A 25,951-nucleotide genomic window follows, 5' to 3' on the forward strand; every position below is an offset into this window, starting at 1 on the left:
AGCTAAGGTAAAAAAAACTCAGGGCTACATGTCATTTACATCTGATGACCTGCCAAAAAATAAATAAAAAATACAAATATACAGACATGGATCATATTACAAAGGCCAAGTGATGGCCATTTTTCAGCATTTGTCATTGTTTTCAATGGAGCAGCTCACAATTAGTAAGATGCAGTGATGTTTGTCATTCTTCACAGAGGATGAAGACTATATGCCTCTGAGCAGGTACGGTCTACATATCGCCGGCATACCTTCAAAATCATCACTTTTCAGCAAATCCCAAAACGGCATGTTTGTTCGACCATTAGCATTGCATCGTCAAAGAGTGCAAGCCATTTTCCACACTTAGACTGGTCAGTAAGTTGTAAAAATAACACCCACACATGGGGTCTGACAAATAGCATAGATCTGTGAAAAAAAAATCAAATTGAGCAAATTATGACAGAGGAGGTTCCAGCCCGACAGCAGCGAAATGTTGCCGCTACTAGCCATTAGCTGCGTATGGCGTTTTCCATTATGTGTTAGCATTAACGCAATCACTGCCCAACTCGATTGATTTTAAGGCTATGCCCAAGATGTCGCCCATGAGTAAATCTCGTCTCCCTCTCATGTCTGGTGTTTGCTTTTAGGCAGCGTCCAGCTGGCTGCTAAACGCAATCATCAGTATGCTGCTGATGTAACAGCGGAAACGGAGAGTTTGTTGTTTTTGTGTTTGAATTTTCTGTGTTTGGGTTTAAATGAGGCCATGTATGCCTGAGGTGGCGATGACTTGGCAAACAAATGACCCGTTGCTCGTTAGTGTTTGACTCCCGTCCAGTCTCCACTGCATAGGAATGTTATTTATTCATGATTATTGTTTCAGGATTTTTACATTTTTAGTCTAGGTGAGCTAACAAACTAACCTGAGATTGACCTCCTCGTTCTGTCTAGGGTTCAGTTGCAGGTGCCTGTCAAGACCAGGTAAGCCTCAAACGGATTCTTTCTCCTGCTCCGGGGTACCTCGGAGCCAAGATTTCAAACGCAAATATGCTAACGCATGAGATAAAACAAGTGCTTTCACGCCAGTGTTAATAAAGCAAGGCATGTAAAGGTGAGCGTTTCCATGGCAACATCCCAGTTTTTTTTTGTTTTTTTTTAAATCCTGAGTTTCAAGCTGATTATTCCCGACGACGTGCGCTGTTTTTACATCGATGTCAGCAAAAATCATGACGATAGCGTTTTGGGGCATCAAAATGCTAACATTTCCCACAGGAGAAATTTGAAAATCACAAAATTTCAAGGAATCTCCATATTCACATTGATCAAAAACAGACTTGTTTTGCTCTTTGGTTTGCAGCCTTTTGGGACCCCAAAATGCTATCATCGAAGATTCAAAACAACACTTTCACCAATTTCCATCATCAACCTTTCTGAAAATCGAGTAAGAAAAGACTTGTTTTGGTCAGAATCTTCAATGATGATTAATGTAACGAATATCAAAAGCAGTGTCTTTTCATTCAAAAACTTCCACTTTGAAAAATGTTACCATTTTGAGGAACATTTAGCAAAGTAGTAATTTTTAAAACAAAATTGATACGAAAGACACCAATACCGATTTTATTGATCTTAGTGGAGGCGACGGCAAATTTCTCAAATCAGACATTTTTGTCCTCAAACACCGATTACATGGCGACAGCACTTTGGGTCCTCAAAACGCTAACATATCAATGTCAATTCTTGAAAGCAGCAGTGATTTCCCCAAAACACAACAGTGCACCACTGTGAAACGTTGAGCTGATAGCTAAAGGTTTCCCCCGCTGCACACTGCGACCTATCTGCTTTTCTTATCTGCGTGCGGCTCTCCAAACTGATCGACCGCGAACACAACGGTCGCGGGGGGAACCGGCACGAACAGAACGGCCGGCACAATGAGCTCCTTATCATCACAGTGACGCTCACACAAGGGAACCCGAGGGCCGATTAACACCAGAGAAAACACGCAGATATTATCTCGTTAGCGGTAACGGCACGATACATCACATGCCCTGACACACCGTTTGTGTGTGTGTAATATGCAAACAGGGAGCCTAGCTGCAGGCTTTTAAATAAATCGCGGCCTACACTAACATAGTGGTGCAGGCGGAGCACAAAAAAAAAAGACTCAATGTCCTGCAGATACAACAGCAAGGCCGGCGACAAGTCACATGACCTCTCACGTCATGCAAAGATCGCCGATCAACTCTGCAGGCCTCATTTGGCTTTTTCTTTGGCTTTTTGGGGTGACAAGTGGGACGTTACATTGATTGAGCAGCGGATTTACATTAAAATCAAAATGTTAACAACTTAACAGGCTTGTGTGTTTTGCTTTTGTTATAAAGTAGTTACATTTAGACGGCATAAGACAGAGGAAAATGCATAACTTTTTAACACTTCCAAACCACACCCCCATTATTTTTCCACTTGTACTGTTCTGGATGAATTACACTGATCAAAAAAAGTAGAAATTGCAGGAATTCTAAATTCTCAAAAAATTGCTGGAGCAAGCTAGATAGCAAGGAAGCTAGCTAGCTAGCTTGATCGATAAGAGTAATAGAGTGGGAGACTACTATATTGAAATGTAATTTTTACAAAAAACTTGAAATATGTTTTTCTAGAGTTTTGAGCTTTCGAATGGTTAAAATTGACCAGCTGGATGTTAACCATAAAAAAGGAGAATACAACTTCTTTTAATGGGAATATTGAAATATCTCATCTACTTATTATTATTATTATTATTTATAAGTGATCATTAAAGAAAAGTTAATTTTTTTGTGGTCGACAACCAAAATGAGATATAAAATATGTGCACAGTGGAACATTCACATTGTGGTCACGCTGCACAAGGCTGCACAAGGCTGCACACTGCACATTCACTAGCAGCAGCGTGCGTGCGTGTGCGTGTGCACGCATGCATGCGTGTGCGCTAGTGCATGTGCTTGCCCATAGTGTCGGTGCTTGGTTGGTGTGCTGCAGTCCGCACTCTGCCTCCGGTCGACAAGTTCCACGCTCATATTGGATTGAGCCCGCAGTCGCCACAAAGCAAGCAGCGCCGCGTGGGTCAACCGCGAGTGCGACTCCCGACACTCCCCGGAGCTCCGCGGTGAAGTCGGCGGCGTCGCGCGGCGATCGAGGCCGGCCGGGAGGCGCTGCTCGGCGGGCATGGCTTCGCCTCCGTGCGGCAACTTGGACTCCGGCCTGGAAATCAAAACTCGCTCGGTGGAGCAGACGCTGATCCCGCTGGTGTCTCAGGTGAAGTCCGCGCGATCAGCCCACGGCAACTTTGTGTGTTTTGCGGTGTTTTTGTGTTGTGTTGTTGGAACGCACGCGCACTTTTGTTGCGTTGCTCCGGTGGGATCGAGCGCGAGTGAAACAGATGAGACTTTTTATTTTTTTTCGTGCAAGTTTTCGCTCACGTTGGTCTGTTGTTGGGCAGAACCTGCGAGATTACATAACATAACACACGCCGTGTGCATTTTACCAACAACTAGACAAGACGCACGCATAGGCACAAATGTACCTTTCTTTGTTGCGTGTACCGCCTAAAAAGTTGGCGAAAAGTTAGTAACTTTTCTAACATGTACGCTAATTGGAAAGATCAACCCTCAACATTCACCCACGTTTCTGACTTGGAACATGCGCGTGACTGATTCACTAATAGTTCCCCAAACATAAATAAAAATAAATAAGCGAATGCTTGATTTTCAGCATTCGTGACTTGCTTTCGCATACAGTAGTTTCTGGAAATAATTGCTCGATTGTCACAGCATTGGCGAGTAAATTCCTCACATAACGTACGATGGCGTTACTGTGAATGTTTGAGTCTCAGCATTCATGCGATATTTTTGATGTGGTTGCTTGAATCTCAGCATTCGCACGATAGAAATAGGAAGAGAGTCAAAGCTCGTCTCTCAGCACTGTCGAGCAAAGTCCTCGAGCACGAAAGCATGCATGTGAATGCTTGACTCTCAGCATTCACTCAAAAACATTTGCGGGGAATGCAACAGCATTCAGGAGTGCGACTGCTTGACTCTCAGCATTCGCAGGAAAGGGTTGCCAGAGAATAGCTTGAGTATAAATGTTTGACTCTCAGCATTCACACTATATCTGCTGGAAAAAGTTGTATCGTAAAGCAAGAGTTAATGGAGGTGAAGCTTTAACTATGACGCCAACCATAAACGGATTTAGTCAGTGGAATCCGATAGATTTTAATCCTATTTATGCAGCTCATTTGAAGCGCTCGCATTTCAAGATGCTTTGTGTTTTATTTACATATTTGAAATGGCTTGAATTAATTCATATAATTCCGAGCAGCATTTATATTTTATTGTGCTTCAAGGATGTTTTTTACTATTTCTTATTTCGACCACTCTTCCCCCCCATCAGTTTCCGTAGCATCAGAGCTCAGCATATTGAAAAGAAACATTTTCCAAGGACTGCTTTTGATGACGTCATTCGGTAAAGGGGTGGGGGGGCTGCTTGGAGGGGGGGGGGGGCTTTCATCTGATCACGGCTCGCTTCGTTCCAGATCACGTCATCTAATCACAGCTTGCCCGATCAAGTGCTTCAAAACCAAATTAGAAATAGCCAATCAGAAGCACGGTTAAAACCGTTGCCTGGAAAAGGTGCAATTGCAACAACGGGAAATCACAATGTCCCATTATTGGTGAGCAATTTTTAGGACAGGCCCCCACAGGCACCACGTCAGTGAAGCGAGTTCATGTTGCAGTTTACTGTAATAAGTTACAGTAACAAGTTGCCGCTTCAATTTACATTGCAAGTAATCGTAACAGGTAATTGTTACATTTGAAAGTTTTAAAGTAAGTGACCGTTTCAAGGTACCGAAACAAGTTACTCTTACTTGATTGGAATATAAGGCTAACAAAAGATGTGATTGTCAAATTGTGAAAACATCAAAGACGAGCAGTAGTAGCGCCTTAAACGTAGCCGTCTTCAGGTGGACTTTTTTGTATGTTGTTGTTGCTGCGTGTCGTTCGATGTCTATCGGGCAGGAAATGAGAAAATCTGCCGTCTTGTCTGATGCGTTTTGCTCTCTTTTTCCATTGATATTCCCGACTCCTCTTATCAGCCGCACTCCCACTGCCGGGTAATTACAAGCCTGGGAGACTCCCGCCTTTACACATAGGCAACCGCGCACACGCACGGGCAGGATATACACAACACATGAACACGGTCCCACCCAGCTCTGCTCTATTCACGCATACGTGCTCGCCACTTTTATTGATTCTTTGTGCTTCCATTTCCCCTTTTTGCGCTTCCTGCCTCCGTCTCCCACCCTGCCTTTAACCGCATGATGACTTTTCACTTCTCATTTGCAACACTGAGGAGGCCTTTTTTTTTTTTTTTTTTTCCACCGAAGCCTCGGGCTACAGGAAGTCAGTCAGGTTTTTTTTTTTTTTGTTTCATCCGTCTCCATACCGGTGGCGGAGCACCAGCTGTGATGTAATTGGCCCTCACGTAGAGACGAAGGCGGCCGAGTAAAAGTGTGGTGAGCGCGCGCACCGGGGTTGCTTCGGGGCCTTTTGTGCTAATGTGGAGGGTTTTCTTGGTGGTCTTCGGCCCTCGCGAGGTGTTTAAGGTTTGATCAGGCGGGTGAACAGCTAAAAGGCTGTGACAGGGATTTCGTTTGCATTTTTCCAGAATAATTGGTCGACCCAATGAGCTCTCTGTCCAAGTTTTTCAGTGTCAACTTGTGTGCACGTGTTGACCTGTGCTTGATGTCTAAAGTTTGGCCAGTGTAATAATTAGAGCACACCAGATTCATCAGACAATCTTTGCCCTTTTTAATTGGACAAAAATCTGCCAATTTTTTTTTTTGCTAGTTTCTTACCCACATTAACAAAGGTAAATGACAATCAAATAAACATTAAAAAAAAAAAAAAATCAGCGAAAAAATGTGCTTTTCTTCATATTAACTCAAAAAGTGACGTTCAGACAAAAAAAGGGGGAAAAAAAAAAATCACCTGATTATTGTTGATTTTCCTCTCAGGTTTACTCAAATATATCCAACCAAACTATTATTGTCTAAAGAAACATCCAGTCTTGAGGAGAAATAACACTGCACAGCCCCCGCGAAGTGACGAAGAGGCGGAGTTTTGACCATATTTGGACATAGACAGTTTCTGCCCAACAGCGACAATATAATTAACATGATTGGTCCTCTTGCCAGTTATTTATAACAACCACCACATTCCGTAATAAAAACAAGAACTTTTATTTTTCCTCTTGATAGGATTCCGAGGCTTGTTGTTTTCTTGGGTGTGTGTTGCTCAAATTGGATCGCATATTTTTAAACCCCGCAAAAAGCTCCGGGATGCGATTAGCGCGGAGCTTTAACATTTGTTTTTGTCTCTCAAATTCCAGCATAAGCTATTTTTCCGCCGACGCCGTCAAAACCCAAACCGGCCTGTGACGTCTTGTCTTGTACGTTCTCGTACTTCCCTTCAAGGCTGCTGTCATATTTCATGAGACAATCGTCTTTTGTGCGTACTGTACTGTGAATGCGCGAGTGGAGCTTGTGTGTCTTTGCGCTTTGGAATGCGCGCTTGTTTGCTTTGGGTCAACAGAAACTGAAGGTATGTGCGGTGCAGACTTTGAGTCAACAGCATCTAGAGCGTCGTTTACACCAAATACGTCTGGGAAATTAAATTAAAATTGATCAATGAATGGTTTGCCGGAGTATTTCGCCGGTTTTATTCTTTATTTTGCATTTTAAAAGTTATATTTATGAAATGTATTAATTGTAATTGTTTGGAATGGTGGGAGTTTGTAACGGCTTAATAGATGCGTAAATAGTAGAGCTCGGACTCGCGCCAATAATCCGAAATTTCGGCACGTTGAAGCAGCATATCAATAAACAGAAAGGTTAACCGTTTTAATTTAAAGAAAATGTAGTCAGCCAAATATTCCCTTTGCTAGGACGGCGTTAGCCGGCCAAATATTGTATTCCGATAACTACTTCCGGGTGTCCACTTGTAGCGTCTACGTAGCTTTCGTCTGTCTCAACCCTTCTATGAATGGGAAAATTCTGATTTAGCGTCCATTTTCAACAGCCAATTCGGTCACCGCTGCCCAAGTAAATTTGCCCGCCCAAAAATCAGTCTCTACATCGCGGAAATCCACTGGGGCATCATGGAATGTATCGCACACAAAAATGTTATTTTCCCCCGCCCTTGTTCGTCAGTCAGGGCGCTTCTTTGGATGGCTACGTTCAGTTTCACGTCACAGTTCGCAGATTCATGACTTTGAAGTAGTCGACTTTCCCCACCTACATGAAGATTTTTGGTCGTAAAAATTGAACATGTTTAATATTTAAGATTGACCCGACACCATTTCGGCCCCTATTATTTGGAGAAATGCCGTCTATCCAAAGCATCATCTTATCGGACAATCTCATAAGACTTCACATAGTCCGCCGTTTGACATCCTTGGTCAGGACAACAACATCGGATGGACTAGTTAAGCGATGATGTTAGCACCGCGCTATTACCAGGCAGATGATCTTTTTTCATGTGTCCTAGCATCTCATTGAATGGTAAACATCTTTGTTTTTTTCCCCTACTAGTGTGAAGCACGCACTATCCACGGCGCTAGCATCCCGCGAGTCGCCATCGATTCTTTTGGCTCTCGTTAAGCGCTGATAAAAGGCTCCATCGACTCCTTGGCGGCTAGCACACTTGCACTTGAAAAGTGTGTTTTTCTAGCGGACTGGTGAATAAGAGCGGGCAAGGGTGATTACTTTATCTCGACTGTTGCCAAGGCGCATTGTTTTCTTGTCTGGTGCCCAAGCCAACAACCAATTATCGTAGTTTAGCTACAGGGTTTCATGAAACTAATAGCACACTGATGACGTCATTCTTCTCTGTCCTTGTTTAAACCCGCAGTGTGTGAATGGAGCGTAAAAGTCAAATCAGGCTAATAATCGTTATGGATCCTTGTCAGGTATCGAGTGGCTTGTTTGAGGCAACTGTTGGGTCTTTTTAAAAAAAAAAAAAAAAGAGTGAAAAGATGTTTTTTGACCTACTTAGCGAGGGGAATTGTCTTTCAAGTCTGCTGCCAGGCTGGGAGACGAGCGCTTAATGCATCGTCATTATCTTTGTGCAAAAAAAAAAAAAAAAAAAAAAAAGGTGTTATTGGCTCGATGAAAGCATACATCATCATCATCTGTCGTCTTTGTGAGAACACTGGCGCAGTGCAGGTATAGCAGAACAATCAATTCCAGCAGGCTGCTCCAACCTAGGTTTGCTATATTACAATATATATATTACAATATATATTTTTCATTTTTATAATTACTGTACAAAAGTGCTCATTTTCTACATTTCTCAACCAAATGAGGCGTACGTGAACAGCCTTGGGCGGTGAACCTCATGTTGCTTCACCAAGCGAAAGATACGACTTATCAGATCGTGATATCGGGACGGCGTGGCGTCACGGCAGACCTCGCGCCGACCAAACACTGCTGCGACCCGTCCATTCTCCGTTTCCACCCATCAGATAGACAGGAAGAGATCTCTATCAGCCGGGATGTGCGGGCTAATGTAGCGTGGTGGCCCTTTGCCCCCAACGCCAACCCCCATTCTCACTTGTGGACACGAATCAACTTTCAGTCTCTAGAGGCTGTTTGCGAGTCGTGCAAGGCGGTGCGGCTTAATGGCGGCCTCCGCGCACAGGCGCTACTGTTACTGGTGGAATTAAATGAGGGCGTGCCGGTGGGATGTCTCGGACAATCGTCTTATCATTTCCTGATAGCTACGCTAGCAATCTTTGATGTCCGCCGCCCTTTGGTGTCCGTGGGAATGTTTATGAAATTTGTGAGCTCAGAGGAATTACATTTAGTCCTATTTTTCAGTATGGTACAGAGGCGCTATATATTAGATAAGGGACAGGAAGGGTAGCTAGCCACATGCTAGTCTGTAAACAAACACAGTGCAGCTCAGCTTCTACAAGTGACGCCAACGTGCCCTCGGGCTCGCATTGCAAACGTCACGTGACCAAACCCAGAAAACTTGTGAGCCGTGCCGTTTGCGATGCGAGCCAGGGGGCATGTTGACGTCGCTTTCAGTTGACAGCAGGGGGCGGTGCTGGGTAAAATTTCACCCCACTGTGGTGGATAAAAATGGGTGGATAAATCTGCTGAATGCTTAGTCCACCAACGCAATATTAATCAGAATACAGTGTTTTGACTTGAGTGCTGTAACACTAGTCAAGACAAACTATGGATTTGACACTTTCTTAAAAAGAGAAGATATGAGGATTCAATATTTCAATTATTGAAGAAGAGTTTTCCGTTTTGTGTTTCACTTTAAACAATCGGTTTTGTCTTTCCTTCACCTCACCATACCCAATGTGAACCGAACCGGGATCTTAAAAGCAAGCTACAATGATTTTTGGCACCCCCCCATCGTTTTCCCATAAGAAGTTATTGCGCAAGAAAAAAAACCGGCAATCATGACGCTACTGCTGCAGGAGTCACATGAGAGCAGCTTTGCGGTCATGTGGTTCGTCTCAATGCTCCCGTGTTGGCATTTGCTTCCCTGGTAACTGGGGTAAAGGCCTTTGGGTCAGGGCATCTCGCTTGCCCAAGCGCCGAGGAGGCTTGTCCATTCTCGTTACTGAGAAACAATGTGAGAAAGTGCGGGAAGTGAAGCAACCTGGCATCTCAAATGTTTGTTATCATTCCGCTCCCGACCGTAGCGCGATGGAGGAGGCCTTCAGTCTGTCTCGTAAGCCTTAATTGCTTTCCCGGAGCGATTGCGAATGTCTCACTCCCTTCCAGATAATGGCTTCTTTTCCGACCGATGAGCTTTAACATGACAGAAGAAAGCCAGCGTGAAGGACATGGAAAGCGAACGCCCAATGACAAACATTTTCTTATCTTTTTACGAGCCGGGAAAGATGCAGAGTTCTCCCACGTTGTTCTGAACTTCCCTTGATGAATTGTCTTGTAAAATCAAGTCCGGCCTGATTATTTGAGGATCGTGTTCTCAGACCAGAGTGTAACGTTTGAGGCCAGAGAATCACTGGCTTTGCCCCCTTTTTATGCGGCAGGCACTCGTCGCCGGCGTTGTCGAATGAGCTCTACCAGCTCGGCAATGTCCCGCTTGTGCGATTTCGGACTTGCCAATGTTTGGCCTCAGCGAGACGTGACCCAAAGTGTGACTTAATCGTGTCCGTGGGATGAGTTAACGCGACTGTTACAGCTTCCCACGATCAATTGAGAACTTCATACCCCGGTCCCGGCTTAAAAACCACCGGTGTCCCGCTTCTGATGCTATTTCGCAAGCGGGATGATTGTCGCTATAAGTTCACACTACCAACGTGACAATGTCCTGTTTGGTCGAGTTCTGTCTGAAAAGAACTGGCAGATAAATGCTGCGTGCACGGTTATACTTCAGCTGTGCCAATTTTCCCGGAAGGCAGCGTGAAAGGGGTTCTGGAATTCCAACACGAGTTAAAAGGTCCGGTTAGCCAGACGGGGTAATTTCTTCCAAATATTAAAATTCATACCGCGGTCCTGGCTTTCCACTGACCCCTTCCACTCTGCCGTCTTCCCCTCGCCGATGCTGCTTCGGAAGCCGAATATTCACGGGTCGTGTTCAAGAACCCATCCTGTATCTGCACTTTTCACACAGACGACGCCTACTGTATGCCGATGCGCGCAGGCTTCTTATCTAGGGTGCTTGACCAATGTACGACATCTCATTTTGGTATGCTTTCCGCCCTTCCTCCTCTGCGCTGCCCAGCTCCTCCCTACATTTGACAATCACACAAACCCTTGCCTCGCAGGCCTCTCACTTTTTTAATCTCAATCCCTCCAGAGAGTCTGCCGTCCCCGGGTCAACTCATTAGCCATGCGGCCGCGCGAAACCCGAGCCAAAGGCTACAGGTAGCGCACAAAGCCGGAGAGGCCGCAACATGAGACAAATCTCTCCGTGCTAGCAGTATTTAAGGGGTAATAGCAGCCCTGCGCTCCTTTGCTGCGATTCTCACACATCTTCAGTCTCGAACCTGCCGAGAACAGATAGCGTTTTATCTCCCCGGTGATAATGCGGTGTTTCTGTAAGTGGACCTCATCCAACCTCGGCGTGTCACCAAAACGGCATGTAAGCTCTTATCAGGGCACGGTGTGACGTTCCCGTCTCGTCTCGTCACTATTTCTGGGCGAGATGACAGCGGTGGGAGGAGGGGGGCGGGGCGGCGGCGGGGGGGGGGGGAGTCAGCCAAGAAACACTCGGACACGCTATCAATAAACGAGTTCCTGCTTCCTATGAATAACGATCCAGTCGATAGAGGAGGCAACCTTTCACCAGTGCACCTTTGATAAGTTGGGGGTGGAAAAATATCTGGCCCCAATACCAGTTTCAAATCGGAGAGTCACGTCTCTCAGTAAAGTGTCAAGTACCTTTACCTGAAATTGACCAGACTCCGGAATTCGAATTAGGGAATGTCTAATGCAGACAAAATATGTTGTCAACTGTCAATATTTGATCATCATTTTGAGGAAGGAAGGGAAAAAAAAAAACCCTACAATTTGCTCTGGTACCAGTTTCAGCAATCGACATAAAATTCTGCGGCGATATCTTCTCTTGTAACGGGATGCATGAAAAAGCCTCAAAGACCCACGTCCAAAAAATGAAATATCAAGCCTCGACCGGCCTTTCATGGGTTCATCGACAAAGCGCGGCCATTTTCTTGCGTTGGTTTGGTAGCTTTCTCCTGGCCTAACTCTGTGATTAACTTGGCGTGTCCAAAAGCTACTATGAATGTGCCCACTCTGCGAATGTGTAACGATGAATACCGACTTAAGCGGGTGGGTATCACAACACATGCCATTATGTCATTGAATGGTTGAAAGTTGGAGGAGACGGGGTTAGCGGTGGGGGGGGGGGGTTATCGGCATTCCTTTGTCAGGGCTCATGTTTCCAGCTGATGCATTCTGCCAAGGGTCAAAAGTCCCTTGAATGCTTTATAGGCCTGAAGCGCTTGAGTCATCTTCGCCCTTCAAGGCTCAACTCCTGCTCTGGATGTTTCTCTTGATGAATTGATGTTGTCATTCACTTTTTTTCTGGGTTTTTCCCCTCACACCTGCCGTCTTATCTTCCCATCTTTCTGAAAAGCGCAAGCGGTGAGAGTGTTTCCTCAAGGCGCACACGGGCGGCTTTTGTGTTTTCGGCGGGACGTTCTCTCTTCCTGATACTTTTCTTCAGCGGATCATTCTATAGCTGTGGGAAGCCGCACGCTATTATTTGTCCATTATGTGTAATTACCCATCCCGATGACTGATGGAATGTTCTCCAAGGCCGAGTTGGCAAGCAGTCGGGCTGATCCCGCCGAGGACTTTATTCAATTACCCGGTCATTAAACTCTGCTCGGTAGGAAGACGACACAAGAGGCGACTTGTGACTGACTTGTTTGTACCAACTCGGGCATTGTGCCCTCCCTTGTTTTTTTGTTTTGGATTGGATGTTTAGATCAAAGTCCCAAACCCTAGCTCTAATCCAAATGAATCCAGGTTTTGGAGGAAAGTTATGCGGGTGTCTGCATAGTCATTTGACGAAAAATAACACCTGTGTCCACCATGTACATTGGTGGAAGATAAGCAATGTACATGTAATTTCCATAAAATAATGTTATGCTGATTTTAGCGCCAAATGCTCATGTTATGCTACTAGCGTGAGGTCTGAATTTTTGACGGAAGTCCGCACGAATACTTCCAAAGTCAACGGTACGTCATGTGTTTTTATTATTCGTAAATTAATGGAATGCTGTTGTTTTGTTCAAAAATGCGTTTTGCTACTGAATTGCTACAAATTCCGCGGGAATCAAGGCATACTTTATTTTCAATGCAAATTCGGGCGGACGCCGCTTCGTGTTTGTCCGGGTGGACGCGGAATGTCATCCCGTGACGTCTCTTGTGGATGTCGGTGGTGCTTTTTCGCCATTGTCGCCGCTATCCGTCCCATCGCGGTCATCCATCTGCTCTTCCCTCCCTCGGCTGTTTTATCGCTCGGCCGTTATCAGCTGCAGCCGGCTCCTCTTCCTCTGCTTCCCGGACTTTATATCAGCCCCGCGGATAAAGTTCCTCGTCCTTTTTTCAAATGGTTTTTATTTTATTATTTTTGAAGAGGATAAGAGGGGACAGGTTACACTGAGTATATGGACAAAAGAGAACGTGGTTTAAAGTCAGGGCTGGGGTTTGAAATTTTTTAACACAAGGGTGTAGGGTTTCAAATGAGGGATTCAAACATAGGTTAGCCTTTTTAAACTAGGGTTTTACAAGGTTTGGAAATTCACAGAAGGGTTTGAGGCCAGGGTTAGGGTTGCAAATTCTGATTTCGACTTCATTTCAAGCTTGAGTTAGGCATAATGACATAAGGCATTGTGAGTCCAGCTCAATGCCGGCTGTGTTGTTAGTCACATGCCTGTTCTTGTGTTGTTGGGGGCAGAATGGCAGCCACCCCCTCAAACGGCAGGGTCAATACGAAACATTGCCAAGCTTAGTTTTGGGGGGGATATGCACAGATGCTCTCAAACGACTCCGCTGGAAACCTGCCGACAAGTGGAAAATAATTCTAGCTGATTGCGGCTGAGGGGCGGAAGGGGCATGTTGGCGGTGGGGCAAGATTCAGGAAGTCACACCAGCCGGGCCAGCTGACAGCGGCACGGCAACGCTGCCAGGAAACACATCAGCAGCCTCCTGTGTTTACATACCAAGGCCGATGCTGGCTCACAAAAATACGGCAGGCAGCGCACATCTCATTGTTACCGATAGAAAACATTACAGCGGACCCCAGCAATTGGAGGGGAATAGGAAGAGCGAAAAATCATATAGCATATAATTGACGACCAAATGCACTGGAAAAACATAAATACAGATTTTTGCTTACATTAACGCATTAAAACACAAGACAAAGATAATGACATTCTAACATTCCGCCAAAACCTGTTTTTTTCTCAATTTTTTTTTTTCACTCTGTGAAACAGTCAAATGTTCCACCTGTAATTTATAATTTAATATTGCAAATGTAAAGGGGTATTTTATTCATTATATACTTTTTTAAATGAATCGGCCAATTCATCGGTTATCAGAATTTTATTCTGCCAAATATCAGCATCGGCCTAAAAACAAACCAAAAAACATGTCGATTGGGCTCTAATTATAACTTCCGAAACATTACTGCTAGTCTAATTAGCATTGTGTGTTAGCATTAAGTCTGTGGTCTTTGTTAAGTTGTGCGATTTGGTAAAATTGTAATTTTAATTTGTAGGTTAGTCACTGTGATAAAAAAACAAAAAAAAAACAAAGAAATGATGGCTTCAAAAATCTGCAGGCTAAAAATGAACAGCAATATAGCGGTGGAACACTCTACCAGTAGCTCAAGTCCCGGCAGACTCGACCCTAGTTGTGTTACTTGTAAGGTCTTTGGAGATGTTTATTAGCGGTGATTACGGTGTCAAATGCTGTCCTCGCTTACAATAGTGGGCGTGTCCACCACCAATGAATAGCATTAAGTAGCCACGGACGCGACACGAGCGAGGTCAAAAATGCAACTAATGTCAACTGTGTCGTCTGCTTTGTGGGCTTGAATGCGTTTTCTCAGCCCGCGGTGACACAAAAAAATGCTTGTTCCCTCGCTGCCCGTTTGTCCTCGTCGTCTTTATCTCCCAAGTATTGGCCAGTGAAGGAATCATTTTTGGTTGCAAACTTTTGTCCAACAGTATTTTAGACATAATTGTGTCCACATTTTTTTGGGAGGCATAAACATTGGTTCGTAGATTTTTCAAAGCCTTTGTCCTTAAATCTTGGGACACAAACTGTGTCTGATAGCGGCCTCTAAGAGTACTCAATACCTTAAATGTGGTCCCCAACTCGCCCATCTCTACTTATGATCCCCAAATTTTTGGATGCAAATTTTTGTCGCCGCACTTCTATTTCGCGACCAGGAAGTATCGCTCATTTCACCCTCGCCTGTCAAGTTGCCGACTTTGTGGGCGCATTCCCGGCCTGTGGGAACGCTGCGCAACAAAAACGCGAGTACCCTCGCTCGTGCGTTCTCACTTGCATCACATGACAAGACAAAAACCGGCCAACTTTCTCCCAACATTCCAGTCAAAGTCCCGTGCGTCTCCCCGGCCGCTGATCTTAACACTTTTTTGTTTCCTGACTGATTTACACCAGCGCGGAGTTCCCGGCGCTACGGCGTCGTCTTCGGGACTTCAAATCCTAATTAGCGGCGGCGATGAGTCGGGATGGACGGCTCTCGCGTAACCGAGATGAAAAGGAGCTGTGCAGACTGCGAGGCGCTTGCAAGGAGAAATTTGACAGATTGAGTCCGGCCGCGGAGGCTCCTCATTGGCATTCTGGCTCGAAACAAACGCCAAAGTCTACACAGAGGAGAAACTTTAAATGAAGGGAACTTCCGCCTGCAGGAATATTCTCTCTTATTCTGCGATCTCTCATTATATTTGCAGCTCTTGTGTTGGTGGAGCCGATAAGGATGCGCTTCTACTGTCGCTGGTGCTTATCTTCATACACGCATGCAGAAAAGTACTCACAATACAGTACGATAAGGTTCTCTCTTAGTAATTCACACTGTGAGGTCTTTTTCTTAGTTGCACTGACAAATAACTATTGCATCTGTTCTGTCCTTTGGTTTGTCCACAATTGTTGGGACAGACATTTTTGTCCACTCATCTTTAGTAGCAGACGTTAGATGACCATATCTTTAAATGGGTCCACTTTTTTTTTTTGACATGCATTGCCGTGAGTACTTCAGTTAGTTGCACTGCCAAATAAATATATTTTTTGGCCACAAATTTGATTGCACGATTTTTGCTTTGTTTAATGCAAACTTTTGTCCCCATTTTTTTTTTTTGTCCACAAATGCTTAGATTCACGTTTTTCACATACACAAATTTTTGGTAACCAAGTAATTGGACGCAAGTTTTTTGTTTCCAAAGTTTGTCCCACAATGCGGGGAATGCAAACTTTTGTCCACACATTTTTAGACGCACAATTTTGGATATAAACTTGATTCCACAATTTACTGGACGCAACATTTTACGTACACATTTTTGGCCACGTTTTTTGGTGCTGTTTAATACAAACACAACGATTTGATATACAGTTATGAATTAACAATAAATAATTCAACACTGCTATTAAGTTGCTTTCGCCGATATTAATTAATCAAAAAAATGTAAAATATTTGAACCCTTTCATGCATTAATTATGATTTGATGTAATTATTTAAAATATAAATATATTTTTTTAGATAAATAATGACGAAAGCAACTTTTAAATAGCCGTCCACTCTTGTGACCACTGTGCATGAAAGGGTTAAATGTTTCCAAACAGTTTATAGAAGCATATTTGACTTATTTCCTTTCTTGCATCAACAGCAGCAGTCATTTTCTATGCACAATAAAAACTGTGGGCGGAGGAGTGAAAGCAATTAATAATGAATTGATGATTCATTGACTCGAGGCGTGCATAATAGATACACTCAGTAGGAGTACCGACCGAAAGGCACCCTAGGGTGGCTTTTCCTGCCTCTTTCTATTTTTACCCCGGCCAAGGATGTTAAATCCGGTAATCGCTTGACTTTTCAACTTCAGATCACGACGCTGATCAACCACAAAGAGCGTCCCGGGAAGTCCGAGCGCACCCTCGCGGCCGTCCAGCGCGTGGGCCAGGCGGTCAGCGTGGCGGTGGGCCGCTTTGTCGCCGTCGGCGAGGCCATCGCCCTCGAGAACCACGAGCTCAAGGAGGAGATGGGACACGCCTGCTTCGAGGCGCGCCGCGCCGGTGCGTTTGCCCCGGAGGAATGCGGGAAAAGAGCCCTGACCCGCGCAAAGTCTTCCAAAGTTACTTTCAAATGTCGCTGCCCTGCAGGGGACGCCATAGCGAAGCTGACCGACGTGGGCCTGCCCCGCACTCCCCCCTCCCCCTCGGCGACGGTGTTCAGCGACCGCGCGGGCATGGTGAAGGCCGCCCGTCTGCTGCTGTCGTCCGTCACCAAAGTGTTGGTGTTGGCCGACCGCATCGTCATCAAGCAGATCGTGGCATCGCGCAACAAGGTTGCTGCGCAGCAACACATGCAGACGGGACAATATTAGCAGCAGGTAACGAAACGCTGGACTCTCGCGCCAGGTCCTGGTGACGCTGGAGCATCTGGAGCGGGTGAGCACCTTCCAGGAGTTCGTGCAGATCTTCAGCCAGTTTGGCAACGAGATGGTGGACTTTGCCCACCTCACCGGCGACAGGCAGAACGTGAGTGAACTCCGGCGCTTCCAGTGGGCTTTTCCCGACATTTTGCAGCGTTTTTTTTTTTTTTCCCCCATACTCTACTGTACGTACGACTTCCACTTTGGAGCAGCTTGCGCCTTTTATGTGTTACAGCTAAGCGAGCAAGCGCAGAGGGGGGAAATAATGATGGATAATTATGTTGTCTTTTGTGCTAAATTGCCGAGGGAGCGCTTTGACTCTTTTGTCCCTTTCCCAAATCTTCCTCGCGCTGCGTTCTGTTTTTGGAGGTGCACTTTGTTCCGCTCGTTCTATTTTCACGATGCATCCTTTTTTTTGTTATTGTTGATTTTTTTTTTTGGATTTTTTAATGTCCTAAATACAGTAGAAGCGTGAAAGATAGTTGGAAGGAGCTGGGATGGAGTCGAGCCACTTTTTGCCATCTGCTGTGTCTGTGCGTGTTTGATTGTGTGCTTTTGGTGTGTATTCGCGGATGGTCGCGTATACGCTTATATGTCGTGTGTCCTCAGGTGCGTGCGTGTTTTGTGTTACAGGACTTGAAAGACGAGAAGAAGAAAGCCCGAATGGCCGCGGCGAGGGCCGTGCTGGAGAAATGCACCATGATGCTCCTGACGGCCTCCAAGGTAAAAAGCGCCGCTCGGGCGGGCTTTGAAACTTTGAAGCCGCGTGAGACGGCGTGACGTTTTTGCCGCATTTGACTTCCCTTAGACTTGCCTGAGGCACCCGGACTGCGAGTCTGCGCGCATCAACAAGGACGCCGTCTTCCAGCGGATGCGCTGCGCCCTTGAGCAGGTGGTGGACATCGTCACGGAGGCTCGCGGCTGCGCTGACAGCGTCCTCCCCGCCAGTATCTACAACGCCGTCAAGGACTACAAGGTGCGTGTAATTGACACCCGCCTAACCGCGGTTTGTAGTTGCTAAACGACCGTCTTCGGAAGTGCAATTATCGAGGCTCATTAACCAAACAAATCACTGACGCCCTTCCCTAAAAGGGGTTTGTACACACAACCATGAACCCATGTTACATAAATGGCTGTATTCTCCACTTCACATGAGGTGCAAAATTACAACTTGAGTCTAACTTAAAAATACAAGAAATACACGGCTACTTTATTAATCCTGTCTAATCAGATAAAAATGCTACCTTTTTTTTTTTTTTTGCTCTACACACCATCGAAATAGTACGATAAAAATGGAGCCGAAATGTTTGAGATTTTTAAGGTGAATCCCCAAATTTGAATTGGCTTTTCGCAGACCAGCGTGGAGTGCCTGCGCGACAACCTGTACGCCTCGCTGCCGGACGGCGTGGGCCGCCAGCTGGAAGCGCTGGTGGAGCGCACCGAGGACTTCACCGACTCGCCCTACACGGGCCACGAGCAGCGCCAGGCCATCCTGGGCATGTGCCAGCTGGCCCGCCAGGACGCACACCAGCTGCTGCGCGCCTGGACCCAGGCCGTACGGAGCCTCTCAATACAATGCTACCTTGACTTGATGGTTGCGTTCGTTCAAGTTCATAAGCAAATCCGTGATCGGCGTTGAATTGAAATGCCAATAAGCTGTTCCAGCCCTGACATTCTATCATTTTTGACACATCATTTTTTAAGGAGTTAATGTGAAAAAAAAAAATCTGTCTGATTGCAAAGGAGCTCATATTTGCCGATAAATCGGCTGGGCCCCCCTGAAAAGTCATGTCCCCACTGTACTTCCAATTATGCAAGCCAAGCCGTTTGTTGCCGTTTTTCTGAAACCGTGTGTGAAACGTCCGCCGTCTCGCTTTGTGCCCGTTCCAGCAGCAGTCGGTCCAGGCCAAGGAGACCACCGAAGAATTGGAGGTGGCCATCGCCAAGTCGTGCCAGAGCGTCAACGACCTCACACACGAGGTGAGCGGCAGTCCAGGCTAGCTCGCTCAAGCTCATTTTTTGGGGAAGGGGTTTTTCAATGACTCAGCAAAATTTTTTTAAGAAGAAAAATACAAAAAATAGCCCTCTATCATTATTTACTTTGTAAAAACATGCAGTGCTGACATAATTAGAATGTTAAGAATTGAACATTTTTTTTGCTGTAACTCAATTGACATTGTGCTTCTCCTTCTGCTGTATGCACTTTGGCCACTTGAGCAGTATAATGCAGACTTTGGGATGTACATGGAGCCAAATCGCAGCTCCTCACTGTGATGCAATAATATTACTCGCTCTTCACTGAGGATAAAGAATGTATTATTTTAAATGCACGACGTGCAATTCTCCGACTTTGGCCTCTCCCAGTTGCACAAAGTGGCGGTGGGCCGCGCCTCCGAGCTGCTGAGGGTCCACGCCGAGCACTCGCCCTTGCGCGCACTCAAGGCGGCCGGCGCCGAGGGCAACCTGGAGGCGGTGGCGCAGTATTCCCGAACGCTGACCGAGCAGAAGGAGCAACTGGTGGAGGTACGACAGTCGGAGGATGGGGAAATAGTGCGGCCCGAGCACTTCCTGTTGCCTCTGTCGACCCGCAGAACTGTCGGCTGCTGTGTCACGTGTCCGGGACGGAGCCGCTGGAGATCACCTGCGTGCACGCCGAGGAGACCTTCCACGTGATCGGCCCGCAGGTGAGCGCAACGTCGCTCGATAAAAAAAAATAATCTCCGCGCTGGCTGTTTAGCCGCAGCAGACAAATGACGTCTGACATGTCTGAGAACAGAGCGTCCACATCGCCCTCATCTAATTGTGTTTGCTGTGGGAAATTGTCCGTGCCGGTAATTATCCGGTACAGTCCTCCGGGCGGGATGTGCGCCATAATGACTAGACGGCTGCCGAGGTGAAAAGTCAGGCCGTCAATAATGCGGTGGCACCGGGCGCTACGATGTTAGCTCACCAGGCTAATTGGCTATTAATGAGAACACCCCAGGGGGATGACCTCATTTCCTGTGGGACAAATTAACGTTTTAACATTGATTTTTTTTTTTTTTTTTTTTTTCCCTTCACTTTATTTTTAGCTTTCACCGCACGTTTTTTTCTGAATATATTAGAATCGTAGTAATACAACAATGATATGAAAATGTGTTCATAATAACTCATTGTAATTTCAATGACATATCGTGATATATATGTCTCCGTGTTTTTTCCAGATCATTTCAGCGGCGCAGACCCTGGCACTGCACCCGTCCAGCAAGATCGCCAAGGAGAACCTGGAGGTGTTCTGTGAGGCCTGGGAGTCGCAGCTAGGCGACGTGGCGCTGCTGCTGCGCGAGATCAACGACATCTTGGAGGGAAAGCGAGGTGCGCGGCGCTCGCGTGAAAAAAACGGAGACAGTCAGAGTCTATAGTCACGTGAACTGGGGAATTCGCAGTCGTCCGGGATAATCCAAACATTCGGTGCCGAGGTTGACTTCACTGTCAACGGACTTTTTCGTCAAGACAATCTGAAGCATACATTGGGACAGGGAACATATTTACATATGTATACCACAGAGTATGCGTTGTGATACAAGTGTGGCGATGTCAAAGCCACGTGACCAATTACTAATTGCTGAACGAGTCGTCCTGGTGAGTTTGCGTCACTCCCGTGCTTGTATTTCATGAAATAGATCGTTATTGCGCAATCAAAAGCAGGGCTCTAGACTGAGACCAATTTGGGAAATTCTCAGCGGTAAGCCTAAAAAAATGTTGTTGTTTTTTTAATTTGCATCGGTTGACCCGCCGCTGTATGAGTTCAATGCGCTTTTGTGTTTACAGGAGACAAAAGAATATATTTGTCACTTCCCAGATCCGGAGTGAGTAGCATGTTGTCCACCAATACGCCTCCTTTATCATCACATGATCATATACAACGTACATCCTTTGTGTGTGTGTGTATGTATAACTATTTTTTTTCAATTTGCAGAAGCACTCTGCTAACATGAAGAGCGCTAAGCCCGTCAAGTTGGACGCTGAGGTGAGGCCGTGCGTCTGCTTTGATACTAGGATGATTTATAGCCACAAAAAGGTCGCTGTTGGACATTTTTTTTTTTTGCCGCCGTAAAACAGGCTTGCCAAAGTCATTTTTGTCGTGGGTCGCATCGTAGTTAGGGATTCCCATTTTCTTTATCCATGTATTCAAACCTTAATAGATGAAATGTGCATTGTGCTCGGTGTGCAGGAGCAGAGCAGCGTGGCCAAAGTTGGCCTGGAGCTGCGGCTGCTGTCGTCCGACGTGGACGGCGAGCTGGAAAAGTGGGAGGAGCAAGAGCAGCAGGTGGTCCGCCACAGCCAGAGCGTAGCCAGCATGGCTTACAACATGTACCTCTTTACCAGGTTTGCATTTGGAAACATCAAGAACGGTAGTCCTCATTCATTCGCTTTGTGTTCAAACTCGCCTTAGGATTCACATCCGTGCTTTCCTTCCCCAGAGGCGAGGGGCTGCTCAAGACCACACTCGATCTTTTCCATCAAGCTGAGGTATCTTATTTACGGCTCCCCAATGAGTGACACGACTTCCATTTTTTTTTTTTTTTTCGAGATCCGCCCATTGTACATTTGTATGACTGCGAGGTGCACATCGGAGGGAGCGGCGCAATGTCAATTGAGTTATGATCAAGGTTTTTGAATTCTTCACTTTCTGTGTTAGTACTTTTTTTTTATAAATCAGTAGAGTGCTTTTTTTTCTTATTAAAAACATGTTACAATTTTTTTTTGGGGGGGGGGGGGCATCAATTTCAATGGAAAAGGAAAATCAGACAGTCCCCCGCTAATGGGAAATCATCATTGTGAGGCATTTGTTGTTGTTCCATCTGTTCTTGTCCTTCTCCTCCTGCCGCCTTTCTGTCTTTGTTTTTTTTTGTTCTGTTCCTGGATTGATTCCGGCAAAGATGAGGCACGCTCCTCCTTGCCTTGCTGAAATCACTTTCTCTCCTGTCTGTCTTCCATGCTCTTGTCCTCTGCAGGTTCTGTCTGATGAAGCACTCCAGCTGTGCGCTTCCCTGCAAGCCTTCTGCACGCAGGTATTTACCAGCAAAACAGCCCCCCACCTCCCCCTGCTGCATTGCCACACAGTAGCACGGCGCTGCTGAACTAGGAACTGTTGGAGGGGCCAATGTGTGTTTGGACCACCTCCCTTCAAAATTTACAGGTCACAGAAAGCGAGTGACTCCCGCTGAAAACCATGACAAAAATCTTTTGTGCTCCAGAAAGGTTTCGTTTTTTTTTTTCTTCCATTCACTAAATGTCTCTTTTCAGCTGGTTGGTGAGGAGAAGTCGGCGCTGACGTCCGAGGTGGAGAAGCTGGCCGTGTTGTGTCAACAACTGCAAGCGGGGGCCAGGACCCCCGTGCAGGGCAAAAGCGCTACCTTCCAGAAGGTACGACACAACACCCTTTTGACAAACTACTGAACAAAAATAAACGCACTTGTTTTTTTTTCTTTGTTTTCATCCGGGACGCGACGCAGAAACACGAAAGGAAGATTTCTCTCAATATAGTGTTCACAAATATGTGCAAGTCTGTTCGTGAGCACTTCTACTTTACCGAGATGATTCATGCAACTCACGGTTGAGGCATACGTCTCAATGCTGATTAGACAGCATGCATATTGTACGTTTGCTTGATTACGCCACACCCGTGAGGTGGATCTCGGCAAAGGAGAAGTGCCCACTAACAGATTTGTGCACCGTATTTGAGAGAAACATACCTTTGTGTGCATGGAAAAATGTATTGGATTTATTTTTTTTTTTTTAGCTCAGCTCAGTTTCGAGGCCTTCTGCGTTGTGTGTCTTCAGGTGGACTCGTCCATTCAGACTACCAGGAGCATGTTGACCCTCGTCCTCATTATCCTTCCAGTGTGTAACAAGCTCAACGCAAAGGTGATACATACCAAAAATTACAAGAATTAAATAAATGCTCAACCAAATATGTAAAAATCTACTGGAACATTTATTCTATGCAGTTTTGTCTACTACTAGTAAGACAGTTGTTCTGCTAGTGCGCTGAGGACAAATAGCTTTCCATATCCTCATGTCGCAGTACAAGTCCGAGCGGAGCAGTCTGGGCTCGCCGCAGGACTGGCGCCCGGACGCCTCCACGCCCGTCCGAGACAGTGACGCCACGCTCCACAACAACAACAACAATGATGGCAACCGCCATGACGACTTTGCCGTCAAACCATTCGAGCAGCACATGGCCGGCCTCAACATGCTGGAGAGCAACTAAAACGCACACTGGCTTGTTGGGGGGCGGGGTGGATGCCGCGCCATTACCCCCGACGGCCACAGGGGGGCGACAAAGCTGCCGAAATCAGTTCTCTCTAAGTTGCCAGTAGTGGTGTCGCCCATGCTTGTTTCGTGTTGTACAAATAGTGGATGGGAAAAGTCTACACATCACTGTTCAAAATCTTGTTTTTTTTTTAGTAAGAAAATATAGAGCAACCAGTTTGTTTTTTTAACAAAAACTCAGCATTTGAACATGGGTGTGTAGACTTTATATCCCCTGTCGCCCCACACCAGCTATGTGATTGTCTTGTCGTGATATGTGTCAGTTTTGTGCTACTGTTACAAACTATGTGCCATATAAGGACAAAAACAAAAAAAAAACGATCACAGTAAATTGCCAAATATGATCCTAACAAGTGAGTTGTTAGCATTACGTGCGACGCAAATGTTGGACGACGGACGGTACTTGGAAGTGTACGTGGAATGCTTGTGTTGAGATGCTTTGTGACGTTAGTCTCAGAATGTGAGCAGCCAAAGATGCTGAGTAATGTAATGAGGCGGTTCAGATGTGAAGAAATCATAGCTCTAGTTTTGGATATAAGAAAAAAAAATGACATGATGGATAAACAATAAACAATATTTTTTATTAAATCAGTGTTGGTTGTTTTAAGCGATGTCGACAAAACTAAACATGATTTTCCAGTGACCGAAAATTAAACCATAAATAAGGCTTTGAAACTACATTTTTTCACTATATACAACCTCCAATGGGTATCAGATTCAATACAAGATGCTGGTTCAAAACAAAATGAGAGTTAAGAACGAAGACACTGGTAGGCGGCCATTTTAGCCAACAGAATTTCTTCAAAGCAAATTCCTACTTGAAATTTTGTCCTATTGCTACCAAATTGAAACAATGTATACTAGACAGATGGCTGCTATCAAATGGAAACGAAATTTGACTTTTTGACAGAGCCGCCCCAACATGAAACGCAAAGATCTAATAACCTCATTTTTTGAATTCAGCCCCCAAAGCTGTTTTCACACAGCAGCATTTGGTAGGCATGTGTCATGAACAAAACTAGAGAAAAGTCTCAAGAAACCATGTCCAAAAAGACAAGGAAGTCAGCATTTTTGTACGCAATGAAGTGGCGTGTATGGTATCCTGAAGGCACAGTGCAACTGTTTTTCCACTATTTCATATCTATTCCACGCAAAGCTTTGTCATGACGGCTGCATTACCGCCGTTGCCTGCTCGCCGTCCCGTCCGGCGACGAGCTTTTCAAAGTCGTCTCTGCTCAGAAGGTTCTGTGTGATACTTTTGCTCTCCTCGAACTTGGGCAGGATGACTGCGATGTAGCCGTCCGTGGATGGCTGTGGGCACAAAGCACAACAAATGTCAGTGTTTGACATCATTTATAGAATAACATTCTTTAATTATATTTACCTTCTCCTGTAAGAGAGCAGGTTTTTCGAGAATGTTCTCATTGACCTCCAGAAGATGTCCCCTGATGCAGCTGCCAGATAGACATATTTGGATCACTTAAAATCCTCCACAACAATTTGGGACGCAGAATGGAGGGCTGACCTGTAGACGGTGAACTCTGTTTCATCCGTGCACGATATCCGACAAAGAGGAGCAAATTCTGTAAGAAACTGACCTCCCTGGTGGTCACAAAGCAAGAAAAGTGAGTAAAAAGACAGGCTGAAATGCAACATATGCAGGGTGTGTGACATTACCCGCTTGAATTTTCCAGATACTTTATTGTTTAAGCGGCTGCAGCCATTGCTGATCTGGTAATCGATCTTTGCGATGGTTCGCCCTTTCTCCAGCAAAGGGTGAGTCTCTGCCAAAGTGATGACGCATATTCTGAAGAACGTAAACAGACATGGACAATATTTTTTTTGGATGCATGTATAGTCACTGGTCAGTCGTTATTTTATTTTATAATACTAAACAAATAGTTACCTGTTTGAATGCTGAAGGATGCAGTGGTCCTCAGATGGCTTCCCCTTCATATCTATTAGACATATGCATACAATTCATACACCCAACACTCTCATATAATAAGAGAAAAGCTACAGCTTATCATTGTTACCTTACTATTCTCAGTTAGTACAGTGTCACGACTGTGTCCAACCCTAACAGAACTTATTAAATGTACTTAAATTCGGGGAACTCTGACATGTTGCTATAGTTCCAGATCTTCAGCCTCCCTCAAGTCTACTTTACCCGCCCGCTAAGCTAACAGCTAGCTAGCTTACACACCGGTTACACGAGCACCTTTTAAATTTCATTTACCGGCTCTGTACCATCGTGTGTAGTAACGATCGATCACCGATGGCGCGGCGGCTTCGCCGTATTTGTGCTGCTCCTCGTCGTCTTCCATGACATAGTTTAGAAGAGAAAAACGTTGGTCGCCTTACTTGAACCTGAACCTGTTTCTTGTCAGACAGGAAACGGTGTAACACAAAAAGATGACCACGCCCC

At 45.5% G+C, this 25,951-nt stretch overlaps 2 protein-coding genes across 7 annotated transcripts; one reads left to right on the forward strand and one right to left on the reverse strand.

Annotated features, from left to right (window-relative positions):
• Positions 1-2,857: 2,857 nt before the first annotated feature.
• Positions 2,858-24,111, forward strand: ctnnal1 (catenin (cadherin-associated protein), alpha-like 1). Of its 4 annotated transcripts, none has more exons than XM_086015246.1 (19): positions 2,858-3,267; positions 16,657-16,846; positions 16,934-17,118; positions 17,192-17,311; positions 17,839-17,928; positions 18,014-18,181; positions 18,560-18,760; positions 19,096-19,185; positions 19,570-19,728; positions 19,797-19,889; positions 20,409-20,559; positions 21,016-21,053; positions 21,164-21,214; positions 21,419-21,573; positions 21,669-21,717; positions 22,203-22,259; positions 22,495-22,614; positions 22,991-23,115; positions 23,276-23,429. In XM_086015246.1, exons 1-18 carry the CDS (start codon positions 3,178-3,180, stop codon positions 23,066-23,068), a joined length of 2,085 nt encoding a protein of 694 aa, XP_085871372.1. In that variant the 5' UTR covers positions 2,858-3,177; the 3' UTR covers positions 23,069-23,115; positions 23,276-23,429. The 4 variants fall into 4 exon arrangements, with proteins under 4 accessions (XP_085871372.1, XP_085871370.1, XP_085871371.1 ...); XM_086015244.1 differs by having other exon boundaries at positions 2,862-3,267; positions 23,032-23,115; positions 23,276-24,111; XM_086015245.1 differs by having other exon boundaries at positions 2,863-3,267; positions 19,099-19,185; positions 23,032-23,115; positions 23,276-24,111.
• Positions 23,763-25,945, reverse strand: abitram (actin binding transcription modulator). 3 transcript variants are annotated; one of them, XM_086015258.1, is made up of 6 exons: positions 25,763-25,945; positions 25,430-25,481; positions 25,201-25,330; positions 25,049-25,125; positions 24,908-24,977; positions 23,763-24,834 (listed from the first exon to the last, which is right to left on the reverse strand). In XM_086015258.1, exons 1-6 carry the CDS (start codon positions 25,848-25,850, stop codon positions 24,685-24,687), a joined length of 567 nt encoding a protein of 188 aa, XP_085871384.1. In that variant the 5' UTR covers positions 25,851-25,945; the 3' UTR covers positions 23,763-24,684. The 3 variants fall into 3 exon arrangements, with proteins under 3 accessions (XP_085871384.1, XP_085871385.1, XP_085871386.1); XM_086015259.1 differs by having other exon boundaries at positions 25,774-25,922; XM_086015260.1 differs by lacking the exon at positions 25,763-25,945 and adding an exon at positions 25,560-25,729.
• Positions 25,946-25,951: the final 6 nt, after the last annotated feature.

Source organism: Filicampus tigris, chromosome 18 (genome assembly GCF_054856515.1).
Source record: "Filicampus tigris isolate MCC_2025a chromosome 18, RoL_Ftig_1.0, whole genome shotgun sequence".
Lineage (NCBI taxonomy): Eukaryota > Metazoa > Chordata > Actinopteri > Syngnathiformes > Syngnathidae > Filicampus > Filicampus tigris.